Below are 19,684 nucleotides of genomic sequence, written 5' to 3' on the forward strand. Positions count from 1 at the left end.
ATTGCTTATAAAACACTTTATAGTTTAAACATGCTCTCATTCATTACTTAATAGAACTCATAAGTGCCCTGTGGGGGGAAGTGGTCTGAATGTCCTTATCTCACAGAGGAGAAGGCAGATTCCTCTAGAAAAAGTGTTTGGCTCATTATCACACAACTGGTGAGAGGCTGGGAAGATCAACCCAGATGGGCTGATTGGCACTGTGCCCTTGCTGTTCTGCTGAGTGCTGTGATTCCCATGATGGTACCTTTAGGTCTGTTCTCAGTTTTAAGAATAAATCCATTGCTTTCACCATTGTCAACTGGACAGTGTGTGTAAGGAAATTCAGACCCAATCTTTAGGTGAATCTTGGATTGATGCTACTTTTTTAACTTTGAAATGTTTTGATAACTAAATTCCTAACTTACCTTTCTCTTGGGGGGGGGGGTTGTGTAAGCTTGTGCAATGCACACTTGGTATCTTTCAATACTTGAAACCATAGCTATCAATTAAAATTTTTTAGTGATAAAAGTTATTTACATTTCTGATGTTTTGCAGTATGTGACCCTAAAAGAGGTGCCCGCTGTGCTTGTTTTCAAAGATGAGAATTACTTTGTTTATGATGGTAAGTTCCAAAGTTTTAATCCATGCAGAACATTTTAAAATTATATGCTATATATTGTCTATTATAGGAGGTGTTGATAAGATTTTTTAATAGTTGAATGACTAATGTGTTTTTGCTCTTCAACTTTAGTTTTTCCATTTCTTATACTTTTATTCTGAATTTAGAATAAAAAAATTAAAAAATAGTAAATTTTTGTCAAATTATATGACATTTTGAGAAGTAAACCATATGCAATTTCTATACATTACTTTACAAAAATGTTCAGAATTAATTTTAGCCAATACCTAATATTTCAGATATATAAAAAGATGAAATAATAAAACATCTTCTGTAGTAAAGCCTTCATAAATTCCTTTCCAGCTGCATCTCTCCCTCATCAGAGAAACCCATTCATTGAACAAATACTTGATCTGTTTTAAAAAGTATTATTTTGATGTCAGATGTACATTATAAAGAGAATGATATGATGAAATCCTACATACTTATCAGCAAGGTTTTTTTTTCCCCCCCAAGCACAGAACTAAAAAATCTAACTAAAGGAAAACCTAACCCTCTTTATATATTAAAAACAAACAAACAAAAAACCCCAAGAGACATTTTATAAACTCCTGAAAAATAGTAGCTGCAACATTATTTAAAATAGCAACATAAAAAATGGTAAACTGAGTTGAATCCCCTAACATATATAATAAAATTCATAACCCATTTACTTGAAGCACTATACAAAAGCAGGAACAGAATCTCTAATATATGACAGTTAAAGACATAACATGATGCAGAGTTAACTTTAGCCACTTTTTGTTTTTTTCTTTTTTATTATTTTATTTATTTTAATTAGGTATATATGACAGCAGAATGCATTTTGATTCATTGTACACAGTTGCAGCACAGCTTTTCATTTCTCTTGTATTTATCAAGAATACAGACAACAGTAAATGTTGGTGAGGATGTGGGGAAAAAGGCACACTCATACATTGCTGGTGGGGCTGCAAGTTGGTAGAACCAATCTGGAAAGCTGTATGGAGATTCCTTACAATACTTAGAATGACCATCATTTGACCCAGCTATCCCACTTCTTGGTCTATACCCAAAGGACTTAAAATCAGCATACTATAGTAACACAGCTACATCAATGCTCATAGCTCAATTCACAGTAGCTAAACTGTGGAACCAACCTAGATGCCCTTCATTAGATGAATGGATTAAGAAACTAGTATATATACACAATGAAATATTACTCAGCATTAAAAAAGAATAAAATTATGGCATTTGCAGGTAAATGGATGGAGTTGGAGAATATCATGCTAAGTGAAGTAAGCCAATCCCAAATACCAAAGGCCAAATTTTTCTGTGATAATTGGATGCTGATTCATAATGGGGCGAGGGCACGGGAGAAATGGAGGAACTTTGGGCAAAGGGGAGGGGGTGTTTTGGAGGGGGTTAGGGAGGGTGAATGGTGAATAGGTACAGGAAAGATGGTGAAATGAGATGGACATCATTACCCAAGGTACATGTATGACCGCACATGTGATGTGATGCTACATTGTGTACAGTCAGCAAGGTTTTTTACCACTTTTACTTCAGCTGTTTTGGTTTTTTTTTTTCCCCTTCTTGAAATATTTTAACGCAAATCCCAGTGTTATTTTATCACTTTGGTGCTTCATATACCAGTCTTTTAAAATGTGAGCCATATGTCTTAGATAGCCTCATGCTGTTAGAACAACTAGGATGATTATAATTCCCTAATACCATCAATCCCTACCCCCATGGTTCCCAGACTGCTGAGTACCATAGGTAGTGCACCTGACTACCTGGGACCCCAGGAGATAATTTAAATTTCAGGGGAAGGGGAAGAACAAGACATCTGTTGGACACTACATAACTGCTCCAAGGTGAAAGTAAATGCAGTCTTAGCAGCTGTCTCAGTTAAAGTTTAACAAAAAATTGAGTTTCTCATTCTCACTAGCCAGTGACTTGTGGCTACTGTGTTGGAGAGCACAAATATGGAGCATTCTGTTCACTACCAGAACATTGTAGAGTGTGGTTGTTTTTCTTGTTGAATTATACTATGGAACAGAAAGGAAACCAGAACTAGTTGAGAACAATAGACTTTGAATTTCTCAATTCAAATGTAACAGAAAGAGTATCCAGTGAAAGAATGTTTTTAGTTAAAAGGAACATTTTCTTTTGATAGTCATATGAAAGTTGAGCATTTCTAATGTTAATTATCTTTAATTACAAGAACTGAATTTAGTTTCTTGTGGTAGAAGTGTATAGAGGGCATGCTATCTCTCTACTTAACCTGACATTGTCCTTTTATCCTCAAAGTAATCTGTGAGGGAGTTAATATGGCAGATTGATTAATGTCCTAAAATTCAGGGCAGGTAACTGATAATGTTAGATGGTAGAGGCATGTACAATTAGTTTTTTATGTGGAGTGTTCAGTCATTCATTAGAATGTTTATTAAATATCTATGTTAGACATCAAGCTTAAAAAGGAACTTAAGAGGAACTTGCATATATGAAAAGAGAGGGAGATAGTTTGTATCTGTTCTGTCTACTCTTTGATTATAGTTCTCCTTGTATAAGCATTTTCTGTATATTATGTATTAAAATAATCATTTAAGATTAATATTCTTAGTAATTTACAAATTGATTAAAACATAAAGAGATTTTTTTCCCCCAAGTTAAAATATGTAGTCATTGGCATCAATGTTGGTCACACAAATTTCTTACTCTCATCTTATATGAGTTTCTTAACAACGTAGAAAGCAACTTTTGTTTCTTTGGTTTTTTTTGGGGGGGAGACATCAATTTAGATTTAGATTATTCTTTGAGTCTGCATAAGAAAGTACCCTATTCTCATTTCTCTGTGTTTTCAGCTGTGGAGACTTCTGTGCTTGAGACAGGATTAACGTGAGGTTTCTACATTTATAAAGGCCAAGCTTTTCTAACATGGAGTGGATGGTATTTAGAGCCTGCTTGGAGCCTTCAGATAGACCAGGGGTTATCCTTTAAATATTTATTTTAATAATTATTGATAATATGTTTAGAAGCATTGGGTTAAGGTTTTAGGAGGATGGTTTATTTTCTAATGAGTTTCCAGTTTATCACTTTGAGAAATCTGTACAAAATTTGCTTTTGACATAGAGTGAAGATTGTGGCCCAGAAAGCAACTTCTAGTTTTAGGTTTACTTTTCTGATTTGTAAGTCCAAATGCATAAATACTTTCAGATTTGCATTATACTACTTATTTTATATTTTGATAACTTGAAAATGTTTGTTTAGCAATGCAAGTGACATAAAGCATACCTTTCAAGAAGTCAGTATAATACAGTTTTCAGCCAGAATTATTGATAGGCTTTAAAAGATGTTTACAGTTGGCTTTTTTTCATGCAATTGTAATTACTTCAGAATTACTTGAATTATATTTTTAATCAGGATATAATATTTCTTTTGAATATTATCTTCTCTATCTGCTTTCCACAGGAAGTATTTGATGTTGGAAAAAAGCTGATATGCTCTGGTTTTATGTGTGTATTTAAGTTGTACATACAAAAAAGATTTCTAAACTAAGAAAAATTCATAAAATAGAGAGGAGCAAAAAAAAATGTAATAAAAATGCCATCCATCATACAAGTGAAGGATAACCATTTAGGAGTACATGCTTTTATTTATTTATTTATTGAGAGAATTTTTTAATATTTATTTTTTTGTTTTTGGTGGATACAACATCCTTTACTTTTACGTTTTTTATGTGGTACTGAAGATCGAACCCAGCGCCTCGCGCATGCCAGGCGAGCGCGCTACCTCTTGAGCCACATTCCCAGTCCCTATGCTTTTATTTTGTCCTTTGTTACTATCTTGTTTAACTTTGCAAAGTTAGTTATAATACTCATTCATTTATATTAAAATTTATTAAATTTTTAAAATTTATAAATCATCCTTCCCAGCATGTACCAATATGTACTTATTTTGATTTAGGGCATTTCAATTGTTTTTCTTACTTCAAATTATTTTTTGTTGTTTTAGTGATGCTTTGTGCTTTAATCTTTTTGTATATCTGATTGCTTGCTTACCATAAATTTCTAAAAGTACTATTTATGGGTTTAAGATTATATTCTTTGTCAGATATATTACATGTATTGTCAGATTAAAACATTGCAACCTTGTTTAACATATTGGTACTACAATTTAGTCACTTTGTTTTGTTTTTAAGAATATGAAGATGGTGACCTGTCAGGATGGATCAACAGGGAGAGGTTTCAGACTTACCTTACTATGGATGGCTTCCTCTTGTATGAACTTGGAGACACGGGTAATAAGCATATGTACAGCTCTTCATTACTCTTTGGGATTCCTTAATTGACTAAAATCGATTTCTAAAAGAAATGGATCATTATCTCCATTTCATGAAGTAAACTTGAATGTTAGTACTGCTTTTGAGAATAGAAACTTATTACCAAATATACTTGTGGGGGGCAGGTCAGAGATTAGCTAAATACAGGGCTTACTAATCAAACTGATGACAGGAAGTCAAAAGGCCTGGATAGGAAGGGATTTGAAAAAGTTATCTACCAAGAGGCTATCCACAGGAGGCTGGTTTTGTATAGGAGTTGAAGTAAAACTTATCAGAACCTTATTATAAGGTCTACTTGTACTTATAGTGGGTGGGGGAATGAATCAAACTGGCAATTTCTTAAAGTTACATGATTAAAAATGACAGACAAAGCAAATATGAACATAAAAATGGAAGTTATAAGAAGTTAATTACATAGTTTTATAGATGCAAACTGCAAAACTTATAAGTTTTAAGCAGAATCGTTTTGTAAATATACAGCATGAGAAATCATGGCTTCTCTTGCCATTTTTGTTTTAATTCACAATGTTAGGATTAAGCCTTCTGTAAATAGCCTAGTGTCTGGCACATTATTTGGCACTCAGTAATTGGTAAATTAACATGAAAAACTGTTCCTGTGTTTCTTGAATCTTTTTCGTACATGGGAAGATCCCATACATGTTGTAGACATTGTGAATAAAGGAAACTAATGAGGCATGTAAAAACTAAGAAGCACATGGTAAAAAAGCAAACACTGAATAGTAAGTGAAATATTTTAAGAATGGAAATAATCACTGTGAACTAATGTTTTCAGCAGAGTGTTAAAAGTATTGAAGATTGTGTGGACTTTAGAGATGTGTGTAAGCAACATTGGGGGCAATAGAAGCCATGTGTAGTGTGAGGAGGATGTTGAAAGACTATTAACTTAATCTTGCTTTGTATACCTGCTCTGAGCCACATAGTATCCCAGTATTTTTGTGTATATAATCTCATTTTCCTCCCAATGACTCTATAAAATAGATACTAATTTCTTGGAGTAAACTGAAGCTTGCTGAAGTTGTTACATAGCTAATACTCAACTGAACCTTACCATTGCTCTCCCAGGGCTTGAATAGTGCCAAGAACATAATGTCCAGCACTGATGATTATATCATGCTAATCCTCCTAGAGCTTAATCACATACATTTGATTCATGTTCTATTTAAGATTAACATGAGACATTTAATTCTGTTTATTATTACTGGCAAATAGGCTACATAAAAACCATCTTACTGTTACATTCATTTTCTTTTTACTATCAACTATAACAATTCTTAGTAAACTTTTTACCAATTCACTTCTTATGGTTTCAGCTTTTAATAGATTTACTATTAACATTTTGTGAGTGAGTGCTTGGAGAGAAATTATCACTTGAAGTTGACTAATTCACTGATTCTCTCTGATTCAAATGCATGTTATACTATAATGTGCTAGTTTAAGGAAGTTTAACATGTACGATAATTGTAATTAAATTTTAAAAACATTTTTTGCTATAATTCCTTACTCTCAATGAAAATGATAGTTTAAAAGTTGTTTAAAAAGAGTTATTGAACTTAGATATGTCATTCTTAATTTCAGGAAAGCTTGTGGCTATTGCAGTTATTGATGAGAAAAATGCATCAATTGAACATACCAGGTATAGTTGCCTTGAAATAGTTTTAAGCTTCTAATGTCATCTAATTCAGACTACATGTGGCTTTAAATCAACTTGATACAGTAGTATTTTACTTTTGCTACTGCTCTTAAGGTGGAAGATATTTGATACTTATATGTTTCAAGTGAAGAATTGAAATATTTATGTATTTGTTCTACAGATTAAAGTCAATTATTCAGGAAGTTGCAAGAGAATACAAAGGCCACTTCAGTAGGTATGTGCTTACATTCTGGAAGATTTACTTATTTTTGTTTAGTTTTATTTTGTAATATAGTAAAGCAAAAGTGGTAGTATAGTTTGAGCATCCCTAGTCTGAATATTGAAATGCTCTAAAATATAAGACTTTCTCAGCTCTGACATGTCACTTCAAATGGAAAATCTCACATTTGACTTCATTTGATGGGTAACAGTCAAAATGCAAGTGCACTTAACATATTGTGTCGCATTCCCTTCAAGCTGATTGAGGTGTGTATGAAACAAATGAATTTCATGTCTGGATTTGGGTTCTGCCTCCCATATATTTCATTATATATATGTAAATTTTTCAAAATGATAAAAAAAAAATCTGAAGCATGACTGGTTGTGAACATTTCAGGTAAGGGTGCTCAGTCTGTATTCTGGACTTCCCAAGGTAAATCAGGGAACTGAAGTAAATGGTAGCTTGTAGCATTTCAGAGTTTTCTGGATCTTGAAATTGATTGATAGTGTGTCTTACAAGTTAGGAAAAGAATGCAGCCTTATTTATAATTTGTATCATACCTGCTTCCTTATAGTATTGAGACAGGTTTTATGGAAGGAAATAGATGCTCAGATATTCATAAATTTGAGGTTATGTTACATGAGCTGTCAAAAGTTAGAACAAAACTATAAAGATAATTGTAACAAGAACTCAAAGAATAACAATATAAAAATGTCATCAGAAATACTTTTGCTATTTGCCAAATCATTCTGTATGTTGCTGTCAAAAAAGACTGTGAGGGTCTGGAGTTGTGGCTCAGTGGTAGAGCGTATGCCTAGCATGTGTGAGGCACTGGGTTCAAAAATAAAAATAAATAAAAATAAAGGTATTGTGTCCATCTACAACTAAAAAAAAATGTAAAAAGACAATGTGTATTTTTATATTATTTGATTTTTATTACCTTATTCCAAATCTAGTGAAAGGTTAGTAAGCCTACAAAATACACAGTATGTTTTAGAGTAAATAGGTATTTTATCTTAAAACATATTTCTGTTAGACAGGATTTTATTTCCATGCATCTAACCATTTATAAATGGAGATGTCTTAGAATTTGTTAGTGCTACTCATATATTTGTCTCAAAATCCAGTAGAAGTCAGATTTTCTATATATGTATATTATGTGATTCATTCAGTAGATATTTACAGCTTATGTACTTATCAAGCCCTGAAGCTGTTTGTTGTATTGGTTGGCTTTTTTTATTTTTTTAAATATCATGCTCTTGGTTTTTGTTGTTGTTTGTTAGGGATTTTCAGTTTGGCCACATGGATGGAAATGACTACATCAATACCTTGCTGATGGAGTGAGTAAAGTGCTGGGTGATTTTGCTATCACATCTTTAAATTTGTTTTTGAGAGATAGGTTTAACAGTTTAAAAAAAAAAAAGCTGTTGGTATATTCTGATGACAGCAGTCTTCCATTATTTTACTTTAGTTTCTAAATTCTGTATATGAAACTTACTGTGTTTTAATATTGCTGTATACTAAAAATATTTGTCTCCCAGCTCAGTGTTATAATTCATACTATTCTGAAATGACATTATTCAGAAACTCTGACTTACATACTTTAACAAGTTCATTTTTAATAGGTAGTTATAACTATTAAATAGAAAATTTTGAACATTCAAGAACTGCAATTATATAAGAATTTATTTTAATAGATTAAAATAACTATGTAGGAAAAAAATGCGATTTTATAATTATTTAACCTAGTATGTTTTTGTAACTATTTGATATTAACTCTCTCATTCTAATAAGGATTTGAGAGTAGTTTTCCAAACTATGTTGTGGACCAGATATAGAATATAATGAAATCAAGAGAATGAAAAAGCAAAGTTTCTCTGTAGAGTATTTGAAATAGTTGACCCTAAATTTTTTAATACTCAAAGTGGAAAAACAGTTTTTTTATGCTCTCCCATTGTTATAGGATACCTGTTGGTTTTAGGAGGTGTATGGTTGACCTCATCAACCTAAGAGAAGGTTATGAAGGGGACACTCTGCAATAGAATTATATTTTCATGTCCCAGGATACAATTTGCCTTGTTGAGGGTTCCAAATACACTTGAAAAATACATGTGTTCTGATGTTGTTGGGTAAAGTTCCTACACAGTGTGACAAAGGGAGAACAGAGAATTTGCAATAGTGTTTTCTTGACTGTGTATGATAAGGTACATGCAGAATGCTAGGCTTGAGTTATCTCGTATAATTTTTGTAGCATTGCCCGCTTTGTTCCAAATGAAAAATGTTGTGTGTGTGAAGCTTAGTTACTTGTCTGACATACTGCAACTTTCAGGGAAAGCTCCAGATTTGAACATTCGAAGTGGGTCTCTAGAGGCCACACTCTTAGCCTGATTTTCTGAATGCTGTGTAGCTAAGGTGGGTTATGTATGATTAACAATGATGGTATTTGAAGTGGACTTACGACAAGGAAGACTCTGTCCCAGCAATTGACATATCATATATCATAATGTTTATCTTTACATTTAATCATGATTACTCAGCTCTCTGTTATACTATACATTAGAATGTTTTTCATATAATTTAACTTATATAATAAATTATATATTATTTCATATAATATAATTTAATTTCAAATTGATACACAATTTGAAATTTTCTTTTAGGTAAAAGTAGGTGAAGCTATTGATACAGCTCCCTTTTTCTATAATTATTGAGATATAAAAATTCCAGAATATTTGTTATCAATATGTTTAATGTTTATTTGATTTCTTTTTATGTTTTCAGTGAATTGAAAGTCCCAACTGTAGTTGTACTGAACACATCAAACCAACAATACTTTGTGCTAGATAGACAGATTTCAGATGCCAAAGACTTGATCGAGTTCATTAATAACATTTTGGATGGCTCAGTAGAAGTAAGTGGTTCAGTTCTCTTTCAGAGGAATGATAGGAAGTAGAAGAGAAGCAAGTTGTTTTCATACTTCTGATTCTGAAAGGAATAGCAGGCCCTTGCTGAGGGGTGAGAGGGAACATTCTTCCATGTGATGGTCTCTCCTTTCATAGGCATTGTCACATTCTCTCAGATATAGAAGATCTTCTATGGCAGTAGCTAACAGGTGGGAATGCCCCATTGGAGGGTAATTTGGAGACATTTGGGGTGCCACAGTGATGGGGGAGGTGATACTGGCTTTTAGAGTTGGCTCTGGATGCTCAGAGATCCTGTATTGTGTGAGGTAATCCCTGACTCTAAATACTGCTTAGTACCAAAAGGACCATTGAATTAAGTTATGAGGATGAGTTTTCTAGGAAAATTTGTGAAGAAGACTACAGTTTCTTAAGAGGTAAGGATATTCATTAAGAATCAAACCCCTGTGGAGAATTTCAGATATAATCTTATAAAATATATCTCAGAAATAAGTAAATAGATTGCCTTAGTAATGTATTGGTTTTTTGTTTTTCTATAAATCTTAAGTGGGTTGCCACCCTTAGCCTTAAAGGATCATGTTTTTCCTTCCAGGTCACAGGTTGTAACTAGCACACATCTTAATAGACTCAAAGAAAATAAGAGACTTTATTGCTTTCATGAAGTTTAATTATTATTATTTTCTGTAGATTTTCATTTTCAGCTTTACACAAACCTTATTTGAAACATAATATGCATATCTACCTTGCATCAAAGTCGAGAAGTTTGTAAAACCCTCTTAATCACATAGTGGGAATTTTATGTTTGCAGAAATAGTATTTTGGTTCAAATGAAACTTGTCTGTATGAATGAGAACCCTTCCATTGTAAGTGAGCGGATGGCTTGAACTGTTTAATAACACAGAGATTATACTGGTCCTCATAGGTTGGTGATTCAGAGTGGGCCAGAGCTCTTGGATGGCTGAGAGCAGGGATTGGATTGATTTTCATCAGAAAGTTTTTTCTCTTTGCCTTTCAGCACTTCCTTTTGAGCTTTATCCTCAGGGAGACTTTCCCCAAATGATAACAAAGGTATCCTATAGTAGTTCTAGTTCAGCAGTCCTAGATCTAAACTCAAAAATTGGGCATGCCTGGATTTAGGGAGTAGGTCAAGTTCAACTAAGCTGCATGGATTATGAATAAGAGAGAATGAAATTCTTCAGAAGAGAATCAGGTTGTGTTAACAAAAGAAGACAAAAAAAAAAAAAAAAACAGCAAATATGTTAAAATGGCTTTTTCAGGTGTTTTATGAAACATTTTATAGTCTACCTTTTGGCCTCCGATAACATTTTAATTTTTGTTTTCTTATTAAATTGAAGGCCCAAGGAGGTGATAGCATTTTGCAGAGATTGAAAAGAGTACTATTCGATGCCAAGTCTACTGTTGTGGTAAGTTGGACAGTTTGTTTAGTGTCATTGGAAGCTTAGAAAGTATGGGTTCTTCATGTCTAATGAGGGTGAAATAGAGAATTTCAAAGGATTTGTTCAAAGTGTGTCTTCAATTTGAAGGGTATGAACTGCATCCATCATAGAAATTAAGTTTCTTTTTTTTTTAATATTTATGTTTTAGTTTTCAGTGGATACAACAACTTTATTTTTATGTGGTGCTGAGGATCGAACCCAGCGCCCCGCGCATACCAGGCGAGTGCGCTACTGCTTGAGCCACATCTCCAGCCCCAGAAATTAAGTTTCTCTAATCATTTCCATATGATTGAAGAGATTACTGAAATTCAGAATCACTAAATGCACTAAAAAATTATTTCTCCAACCTACTGAAAATTTAGATAATAGGAAATTTTTATTTCTACTAAGCATTGTTTCCTGTGAATTGGTCATTTTTGTTGAAAAAAAAAGTCTCAAGAATTCCTTTTTTTTTTTTTTGTAATATTCAAAGTAAACTTCCAGATCTTAAAGTTTTAGGCATCCCTGTGATTTGTATAGTTTACCTAGATCTTTCCTTTTATAGTTTCATTTTTGAAATATGTTTCCTCAGCTTTATTCACTCACTTCTTACCTGATTTTTTCTGCCATTCTAATTTCCATCTGTTTTTACCATATGAAACTTTCATGCAGTCTCACTGATAGCCTGCTGATGGTTGAGTCTTCTGGTGTATTCCTCTGGATTTCTTCAAGGAATCTCTTCTTCGCCATTCTCCTTTCCCTGCTGCTGTGATACTTACTACTTCCCCCACCTCCACCCCATTTCTCCAATAATCCATGCCTTTCCAGTGTCTCTTTCTGTTGCCCACTTGAGTCCTTGGAGCTGAGCCTTCTTGCTTGTAAGTGTATTCTAAAAGCTCATTCTCATTCCCCAGCTTCAATTCTCAGTCACCTTGACAGTAGAGCATGTTAAAATTTGCTTGAGGCCTAAACTTAGTTTTAATTATCTATCATGAGCCATGCCATCAGCATTTTCACTCTTCCTAGCTGAAAGAAGGCATGCAACTATAGCTAGCCTTCTCTATTCTGAGAAGTGACTCTCATAATCTGTGGCTTACCATGCATAACTTACTGTTTCTTCAGTTTATCAGTGGCATTTCTTAATTTTCCTGTTGCCACCAACATGGATTAGACATTATCAAACTATTTCTCCTCTTTACCTGGTCTCCACACTTCGCTCTTATTGGTCTCCATTCCATTCTGTAAACCACTAATGCTTCTAAAATAATCAACTTTGGCCATTGTTCATCCTTTTTCCAGGGATGCACATCAGAATGTGAATGAACTCTGTCCATCTAAAATACTTTCTCATTGTTTTTAAAATGTTGCACAAAGTTTCCTGGATCTAATTGCAAGTACTCACATTATGCCTTGTTCTGCCTCTTTCTTCCTTTTCCTATTTCTACCTCAAAATATACCCTGACTCTGTGTAGCCTTCTTCTGTTATCTTAATCCAAAATAATGATCTTTCTGAACTTGTGTATATTGTTCTTGTGAGTTACAAATGCAACCCATAAAATACAATGTAGTGGAAAAAACATTTCGTAAAATTACTTTTGTTTTTGTGGGAGCTAAGGAGATTACATATAACATGAGGGAAACTAATAAGTGAATGATGCTTTACTGCTTACCAGATGAATAATAAATGATAAAAACATCATGTGAAGGGAATATGTATATACTCTCTTCATGGTAAATAACTCCACCTTTGCCATGAGCATCAGATTCCTATAGTTCAATGAATAGCTCAAAAACTGGCAGGCATAGTAATCACCTTAAAGAGACCTTTCAGTTAAAATGAGAAAAATGAGTTTTTTAAAAAGGGATTTAAGCAATTTGGTATACACACACACACACAAAAGCATGTGTGTGTGCACACTTACATGCATGGATGCTGAATCTCTCTCTTATGGTGTCTTTAGCATGGTAGTTATTGTTTAAGTGTTGACATTTAAATATTGACACTTCAAGAAAGTTGATAAGCAACAAGAAGAAATTTGCAGTGGTTTTAAATTTATTGTGTGCTTTTTATATCAGAGTTACATCTGAGGGCAACTGAGTTTTAATTATCTTTCCTCAGTCTATATTCAGGAGCTCGCCACTTATGGGCTGCTTTCTCTTTGGCCTGCCACTGGGTGTCATCAGTATCATGTGCTATGGAATCTACACAGCTGACACAGACTCAGATGGAGGTTATATGGAAGAGCGATATGAAATGTCTAAAAGTGAATTTGAAATCCAAGAACAGCCAGAGGAGAACACAGATCAAGAGCCAAACGGTGGAGACTCTACAGCACCTACTGCCCAAGAGCCCAAGGATGTGTTAGAGAAGAAGAAAGACTGAGACTTGACGAGTATAAAATATTTGATAGGATTTCAAATCATTAAAGAGTCTATTTATTGGATATAGATATTTAATCATGATCTTTACAGAAGAGAACATGTTATTTGTACTTTGCTAATATCAACTGCATGGATTCAAGTAGTCCTTCTACAAAGGGGGAGATATTTGGAGTAAAGAAACGGTGTATCTAAAACAAACAGAATCAAACCACTCCATCAGAGTTTACCTTATAGATGTTATTATAATAGGTCAGTTTTATTTGCATGTTTCTCTATCTGAATATTCTGTGACAAAGTTAGGATTCTTGGAGAGAATATTTAAATTGGTCATTCAGGTAGAAAGTACATGTCTGATAGAGAAAAAAATAACACATCTACCTACAGCTATCCATTCTCATATATTTTGCATAAGATTTGTATGGACAATGTAAGTCTTTAAAGTTAGGCACTTTAAGGAAAACTAATAACTTTTTCCATGTATCACATTAAGATTACAAGGTTAAAAGTGATGTGGTTTTATATATAGCATAGTGCTTTTATTTTGTTAGTTATTTTTAAAGGAGAGGAAATGTTACTTTTTAACTTTATACTTGGTTGCATTATTATAAAATTTTCATATGAGCCTCTATAGTGTGTGGGGGGAGTTTTGTGGTTGACCTTTGCAAAATAACCAGGTTGTGCAGGGAACAGTAACTTCAGCCCGTTCCTGGGAATGCTGTCTAACCAGTTGTCTTCATCAGTCATTCCAGGAAGGAAAGGAGCTATGTCAATCCTGTCTTGCTTAGCTTTAGCCAAAGCAGCTTACGATTTTTGTGTTCTTTCTTTTTTATTTTGTATATTGAAATTTCTTCTAAAATTTCATTTGATTAAAAAATCTGGCTTTTGAAAAGTAATATATTTTTGTTTGTGGTAAGTTTACTTTATAGCAATTTAAAATCTGAATTATCGCACATCTATTTTATAGTGCCATTATGAACACATGTTCATAATGAGTAATGAGTGACATAATTACATGTCAAGCAGTGTGTTATGCACAGTGAGAAAAATAGAGATGGCTGGTTACTTTCTCTGTTCTCTGAGTTCTGTCATCCATTTCAGTGAGTATCTCTAATCTCATTTATAATGAAACAGTGTAGGAATTCTAACACAGTAATATCTAAAATTTGGTATTTTGCAGTAAGCTTGATTTGCTTATTGTGGATTAATTTGTTATTTTTGAGGCCTTCGTTTACGTAAGTTTGGAATTTTTACTAGGTAACTTATTTAAGTACTTATTCTTTAGTTTTATTATCCATTGTAAAGATTATCTTGATTGTATTAAAAATGTTTAATCATTTTAAAAATACTTAATTTATGGTCCTTACACTGAAGTTATTTAGGGCTTTGATTGCCAAAGGCAGCTTTTGGTTGTTTCTGATGCCATACTAATCTGGACTAACTGAAACTCTTGTATCTTAAATGCTGCAGCATTATAAATAATTGTTTTGTTGTGTTCATGTGTTCTTTTAGCATATAATAATTAAATATCCATCTTTAATGTTTGACCCCTTATCATTAACTTTTTTAATAATGAAATAAGTATGTAGTCAGAGAGAATTTCAGGAAATACTAAAATGAAAAGTTCTCAAATGGAAATTGGACATAAATGCTGTTAATTCAAAAAGGAGATTCCTCTGCATAGAATACAGAGGGTATCTTTGGGAAGATAATAATGTTCCCAGTGATCAGACTGGTTTTGCAGTAGAAAAAACTTAGATAAGTATAGATGCCTCATTTAAGACTCAGTTTAGTAAAGAAGTGAAATAAAATTACAGAAAATGTCATTGATTTTTTTTCCTTCATATTTATCACTCTCAGATGTTAGTTTGCATATTTTTGTGTTATTAGTCATCACCTATACAGAACACCTCTGTAGGGAAAAGAGTAAAGTTCAGGAAGCAAAAATCCAGTGATGATCCTTTGTATTCTGGGACATGGCCCTTTAGTTCATGGCCTTAGACCTCTGTCATCCTTTGCACAACTCTGTGTCCTTGCCTCATGTGCTCTTTGCACTTTTTAAGTGTGTTTATTGGGAAAACAAAATGTATAGGTTGTTTGATAAGTGAATGGTTTTTTTTTCTTTTTGTATTAAAATTTTGCTTTTAACTTGTTTCTGTTTTAGAATATTACTTTGTCAGATTCCTCACACACACAAAAAATGGTTCACTTGTGTGCTTTTTCCCTTCAATGTGATTATCAGAGCTTTACTCTGAATGCTGTTTTCATTTCAGGAAAAGTTATTTCAAAATAAAGGTGTATCTCTTAATAATTAAATCTGGTAGACACAGTGATGATTCAGATGATGAATTACATGATTACATATCTTTAATAGAATCCTTCAGGAAACTGGAGTCCCACTTTCTCTTTCAGTTGCAGCAAAGTTCCCTATCTATTTTCTGGAATTCAAAATTCTAGATCCTTGAACAATATTACCAATATTCCAGAGGGAAAGTGCATATTTTTATCATGTGCCCTGTGTACCCCATGGTAGCGCACAACCTTTTTTTGTTTCACTGTATGCATCAGTATTTCTCTAGCTACTGTCTGAAACTTGTTTGAAGGATATTAAATCTGGAATTTTCATTTTTCTTCCTCACAGTGCTTCCTGGTATCTGATTTAGAAATGACATTTAAGATGCCAAATGTTTTAAGGTTGAAGGAAGGGTCTATGTGAGTAGTTAAAACAGCTGTTTGGTGGATTTTATTGTTAATGATGTTCCTTGTGTTTTGATTTTGGGGCTTTTTTGTTTTGTTTTGTTTTGGTTTTGTAAAAAGTAATATAAATAATTTCATCATTGTTCTGTATGACCAAGAGGTAGGACAAGGTGGAAAAACTACTTAGCTATTCTTATTAAGCAGAACTTGTTGAAATAAACCAGTGTGAGAGTGTGAGATATTATGACTATCAATTAATTGGTAGGGTTAAGTTTACCATTTTATTTTTATAATTTTTTTTTTTTCCTGAATGTGTGAGTCCAAGAGTGGACAAAAAATAACTTTTCTTCTTTGGACTAACCTCTGGTAGTTTTTGAAAGTCTGTATTACTAACTTGTTGAATTCATGATATTCTGTCTTATAGCATCAGTTGTAAACATTTGTTTTTCTAAAATAAAGTAATTCAAAACGTAGCTGTCTGTTATTTTTACTATGTGTCCTTTGGCAGTTTGCCGCATGAATAGTTCTATAGGAGCAAAGACAGCAACTAATACTGATCTTCATACAGTTTTTATTTCTTTTGTTAAAATTTTAAGTAATTCATAATTGGAGTTTTAGAATTTAAGCAGATTTGAGATCAGATTGTAATCTTATTCCCTGATAGATTTAGAACTTGGGATTCATGAGTTTGGTATATTTTGTGTTTGTAAAACTCGATATCTTTTACACACTGATTTTCCTAAAAGGGTGCCTCACCTGCTTTTTACAACATTTAAAGATAGAAGAATTGAATTTGTATTCTTAAGTCTGCTGTAAAGTTATGATCTTGGTACAACATGGCCTCAGCCCCCTCACTGTATTGTCAATGAAGTGAGAATTTAAATCCTCAGTGTTTTGTTTTTTTGAAATGGCATCGGTTGAGAGTATATTACAAAACATAAATTTATACAAGTTAATTTTAAAATTTGTCTCTATACCAAGAGCATGTGTTTTAATGGGAATGACTGGCACAAGAATAACAGTCGACAAAAATGAACCTGTGAATTTATGACTTTGCACTGGATAGCTGGTTAGGACAGCTGCTTCTGGGAAGGGCCTAGCACACTGAGCTCCACAGAAGTGTGGCAGAGGCACCCTGTCTCGACAGGAGCTCCCATGCCATGCTACCTGGTTCATACTCTCTCTCCCTCATGTGCTGTGTGAAGTTGGATAAACCACTTGACCCCTCTGCTCCTGAGTCAAATATGATTGGGGATAATGACACCTATTTCCTTGGATTGTGAAGATTAAATGAAGCATATTTGGAACAGGGACTTGATTTCTCACTTCATTTAGAATTTTATAGTTGTTTACCACAGAGAAAAGGCAAGTCATTATGAATATAAAATCTTTATGTTTAAATTTGCTTGGCTACTTTCAGCAATTTAAGTTTTAACATTCTGAATCAAAGTGGAAAAAAAGTATTTAACATTGAAATTAAACAATTATAAATATTTAGGTTTAGACATCTCTGAAAAGGCCTCTGGTCTTTGTGCTTTTTTTATTGAAACAAAATGAATAAACACAAAGAAAATGTAAGTATCTGGTAGAATAATTGATTGATTTCTGTGAATGTTTGTTTAGATAGGTAAATATGTGATTTGGAATTAGGATATGAATGCATGTTGCATACAAATGAAAAGATTATTTTCCTGCAAAGATTCCTGGCTAAAACTCAAAGTATTCCAGTATTTGTTTACTAAGCCCATCTCCTACAAACTGGAATGGTGTTTTAATCTAGTGAAAAATTGGCAGTGATTTTCTGTGACTTAATCTTTCAACAAATGTTTATTAAATGTCGTCTTTGTGCTACCAAGATTGCAGCATTCAAAGACAGGTCCCAATCCTCATGGAGTTTTAAGCTACTGTAATTGCCAATCCATTTTTATTTAAAACTTTCAATTCTATTTTTCTGTTTTTCTTAATTTCCCTTCTTTTGCAATCCATTTTTCAACATAAAAGCATTGTTGTATCTTTGGGACAGTATTGGTGACCAGGGCCAAAGAGAATTTATTGTCAGTTTTCTTCAAATAATGGAGAGTTGGATTTATTCTGCATGTCTGCAACTGTGGTGGTACCAGGGATGGAGATAAAGGGAGATGGAATGCAGTTCAAAGTAAGGAAACAATAAAAGAACTGTCCAGAGAGAGAATGTTGGAGGCTCAGGGTCCCCACACTGAAAATGACCACGCATAAGAGCCAGACTGTCCTTTGGTACTGGTTCCTTTTGGTCTGAGATTCTGTTGTACAAAACAGTCCCTTCTCTTTCCAACAGAGAAAGTCAAGAAGGTTCTTAGCCAAATCTGATGTATTCAGTTTTAGGTGGATGGCTAAGACAATTCAGTGAACCTGAAGAATCCCTAGGAACTCAGAATATTCCTTCACTCTGGAAATTTTTCACAGAAATCCTCATTATTGTCTTCGTAAGTGACCAGGGTCACCTGGTGATGTATATGACTGGTTTTGTTCTAACAGAATCGTTTGATATATCACAGTTTCTATGTCTGATGTTGTCAGTGAAAATTTTCTTGCCATTCTAAAAACCCAGCCAAAAATACAGTAAACAGATGTTAATGGCTTATAAGACAGCACTTAAGATTGTGAGCTATGAACAAATAATCTGTGTAACTAACCTGTTAAATTCTTTTGTCTTTTTTCCCCTCTTTAAACTGACCATCAGAACATTTTTATAAGCATTCTGAATTGGCATTATTGAGATTACAAGATTATATAACCTCTCTGAACAATAATACATTATAACTGTAAATCAAGTAATTGAGCGAATGACTTAAAATCTGAAGGATTTTTGTAAGGATTTAAAGGTTACTATCTAGGAATAACTTTGGAAGAGTAAATAAATTTAAAATCCGTTCACCTCATATTTGGATATAGGTGACTTCACGGTTTTCATTAAAGACTAACTTGTTAGTTTGCTAAGATTATCATAAATTTCCACCCCAATTATCCAATAGGTCTGAAAAAATTGGAACTTCTCAAGAAGGATAGAATTACTACTGATAAGCACCATGCTTAGCATGTTTGGTTTGCATTAAAGAATATCAACAGTTGTGTAGTAGTTTGTGTGGGGGGAGATTTTGAATGATACAAGTTCATTGACTTTAGAGGACGACCATGAAGTTCACAGTCTGAACACTAGATGTAAATTACAATGAAATCATATTACTTAAAATTACAAAAAAAATGTTTGGATGGAATAACAATGTTTTTAAATAGTTCGTTGGATCAATTGACATTGATTGCTTATACACAAATGGATAGACAACATTTGAGAATATTTTATGGTTTTTTTGTTTGTGATTTATTTTTAAACTTAGACTGCAGTTCTTTAAAATTGTTGATGTCATAATCTCAGATAC

At 33.2% G+C, this 19,684-nt stretch overlaps 1 protein-coding gene across 1 annotated transcript in view; it reads left to right on the forward strand.

Annotated features, from left to right (window-relative positions):
• Positions 1 to 16,741, forward strand: part of Tmx3 (thioredoxin related transmembrane protein 3) — a 37,939-nt gene extending 21,198 nt beyond the window's left edge. Inside the window, exons 9-16 of the mRNA XM_027935340.2 lie at positions 538 to 604; positions 4,824 to 4,922; positions 6,561 to 6,618; positions 6,797 to 6,850; positions 8,119 to 8,175; positions 9,617 to 9,746; positions 11,112 to 11,180; positions 13,312 to 16,741. Coding sequence (XP_027791141.1) covers positions 538 to 604; positions 4,824 to 4,922; positions 6,561 to 6,618; positions 6,797 to 6,850; positions 8,119 to 8,175; positions 9,617 to 9,746; positions 11,112 to 11,180; positions 13,312 to 13,575 — 798 coding nt within the window. The 3' untranslated portion in view covers positions 13,576 to 16,741. The remainder of the gene's footprint in view (positions 1 to 537; positions 605 to 4,823; positions 4,923 to 6,560; positions 6,619 to 6,796; positions 6,851 to 8,118; positions 8,176 to 9,616; positions 9,747 to 11,111; positions 11,181 to 13,311) is intronic.
• The last annotated feature ends 2,943 nt before the right edge of the window (positions 16,742 to 19,684 follow it).

Source organism: Marmota flaviventris, chromosome 16 (assembly GCF_047511675.1).
Source record: "Marmota flaviventris isolate mMarFla1 chromosome 16, mMarFla1.hap1, whole genome shotgun sequence".
NCBI lineage: Eukaryota > Metazoa > Chordata > Mammalia > Rodentia > Sciuridae > Marmota > Marmota flaviventris.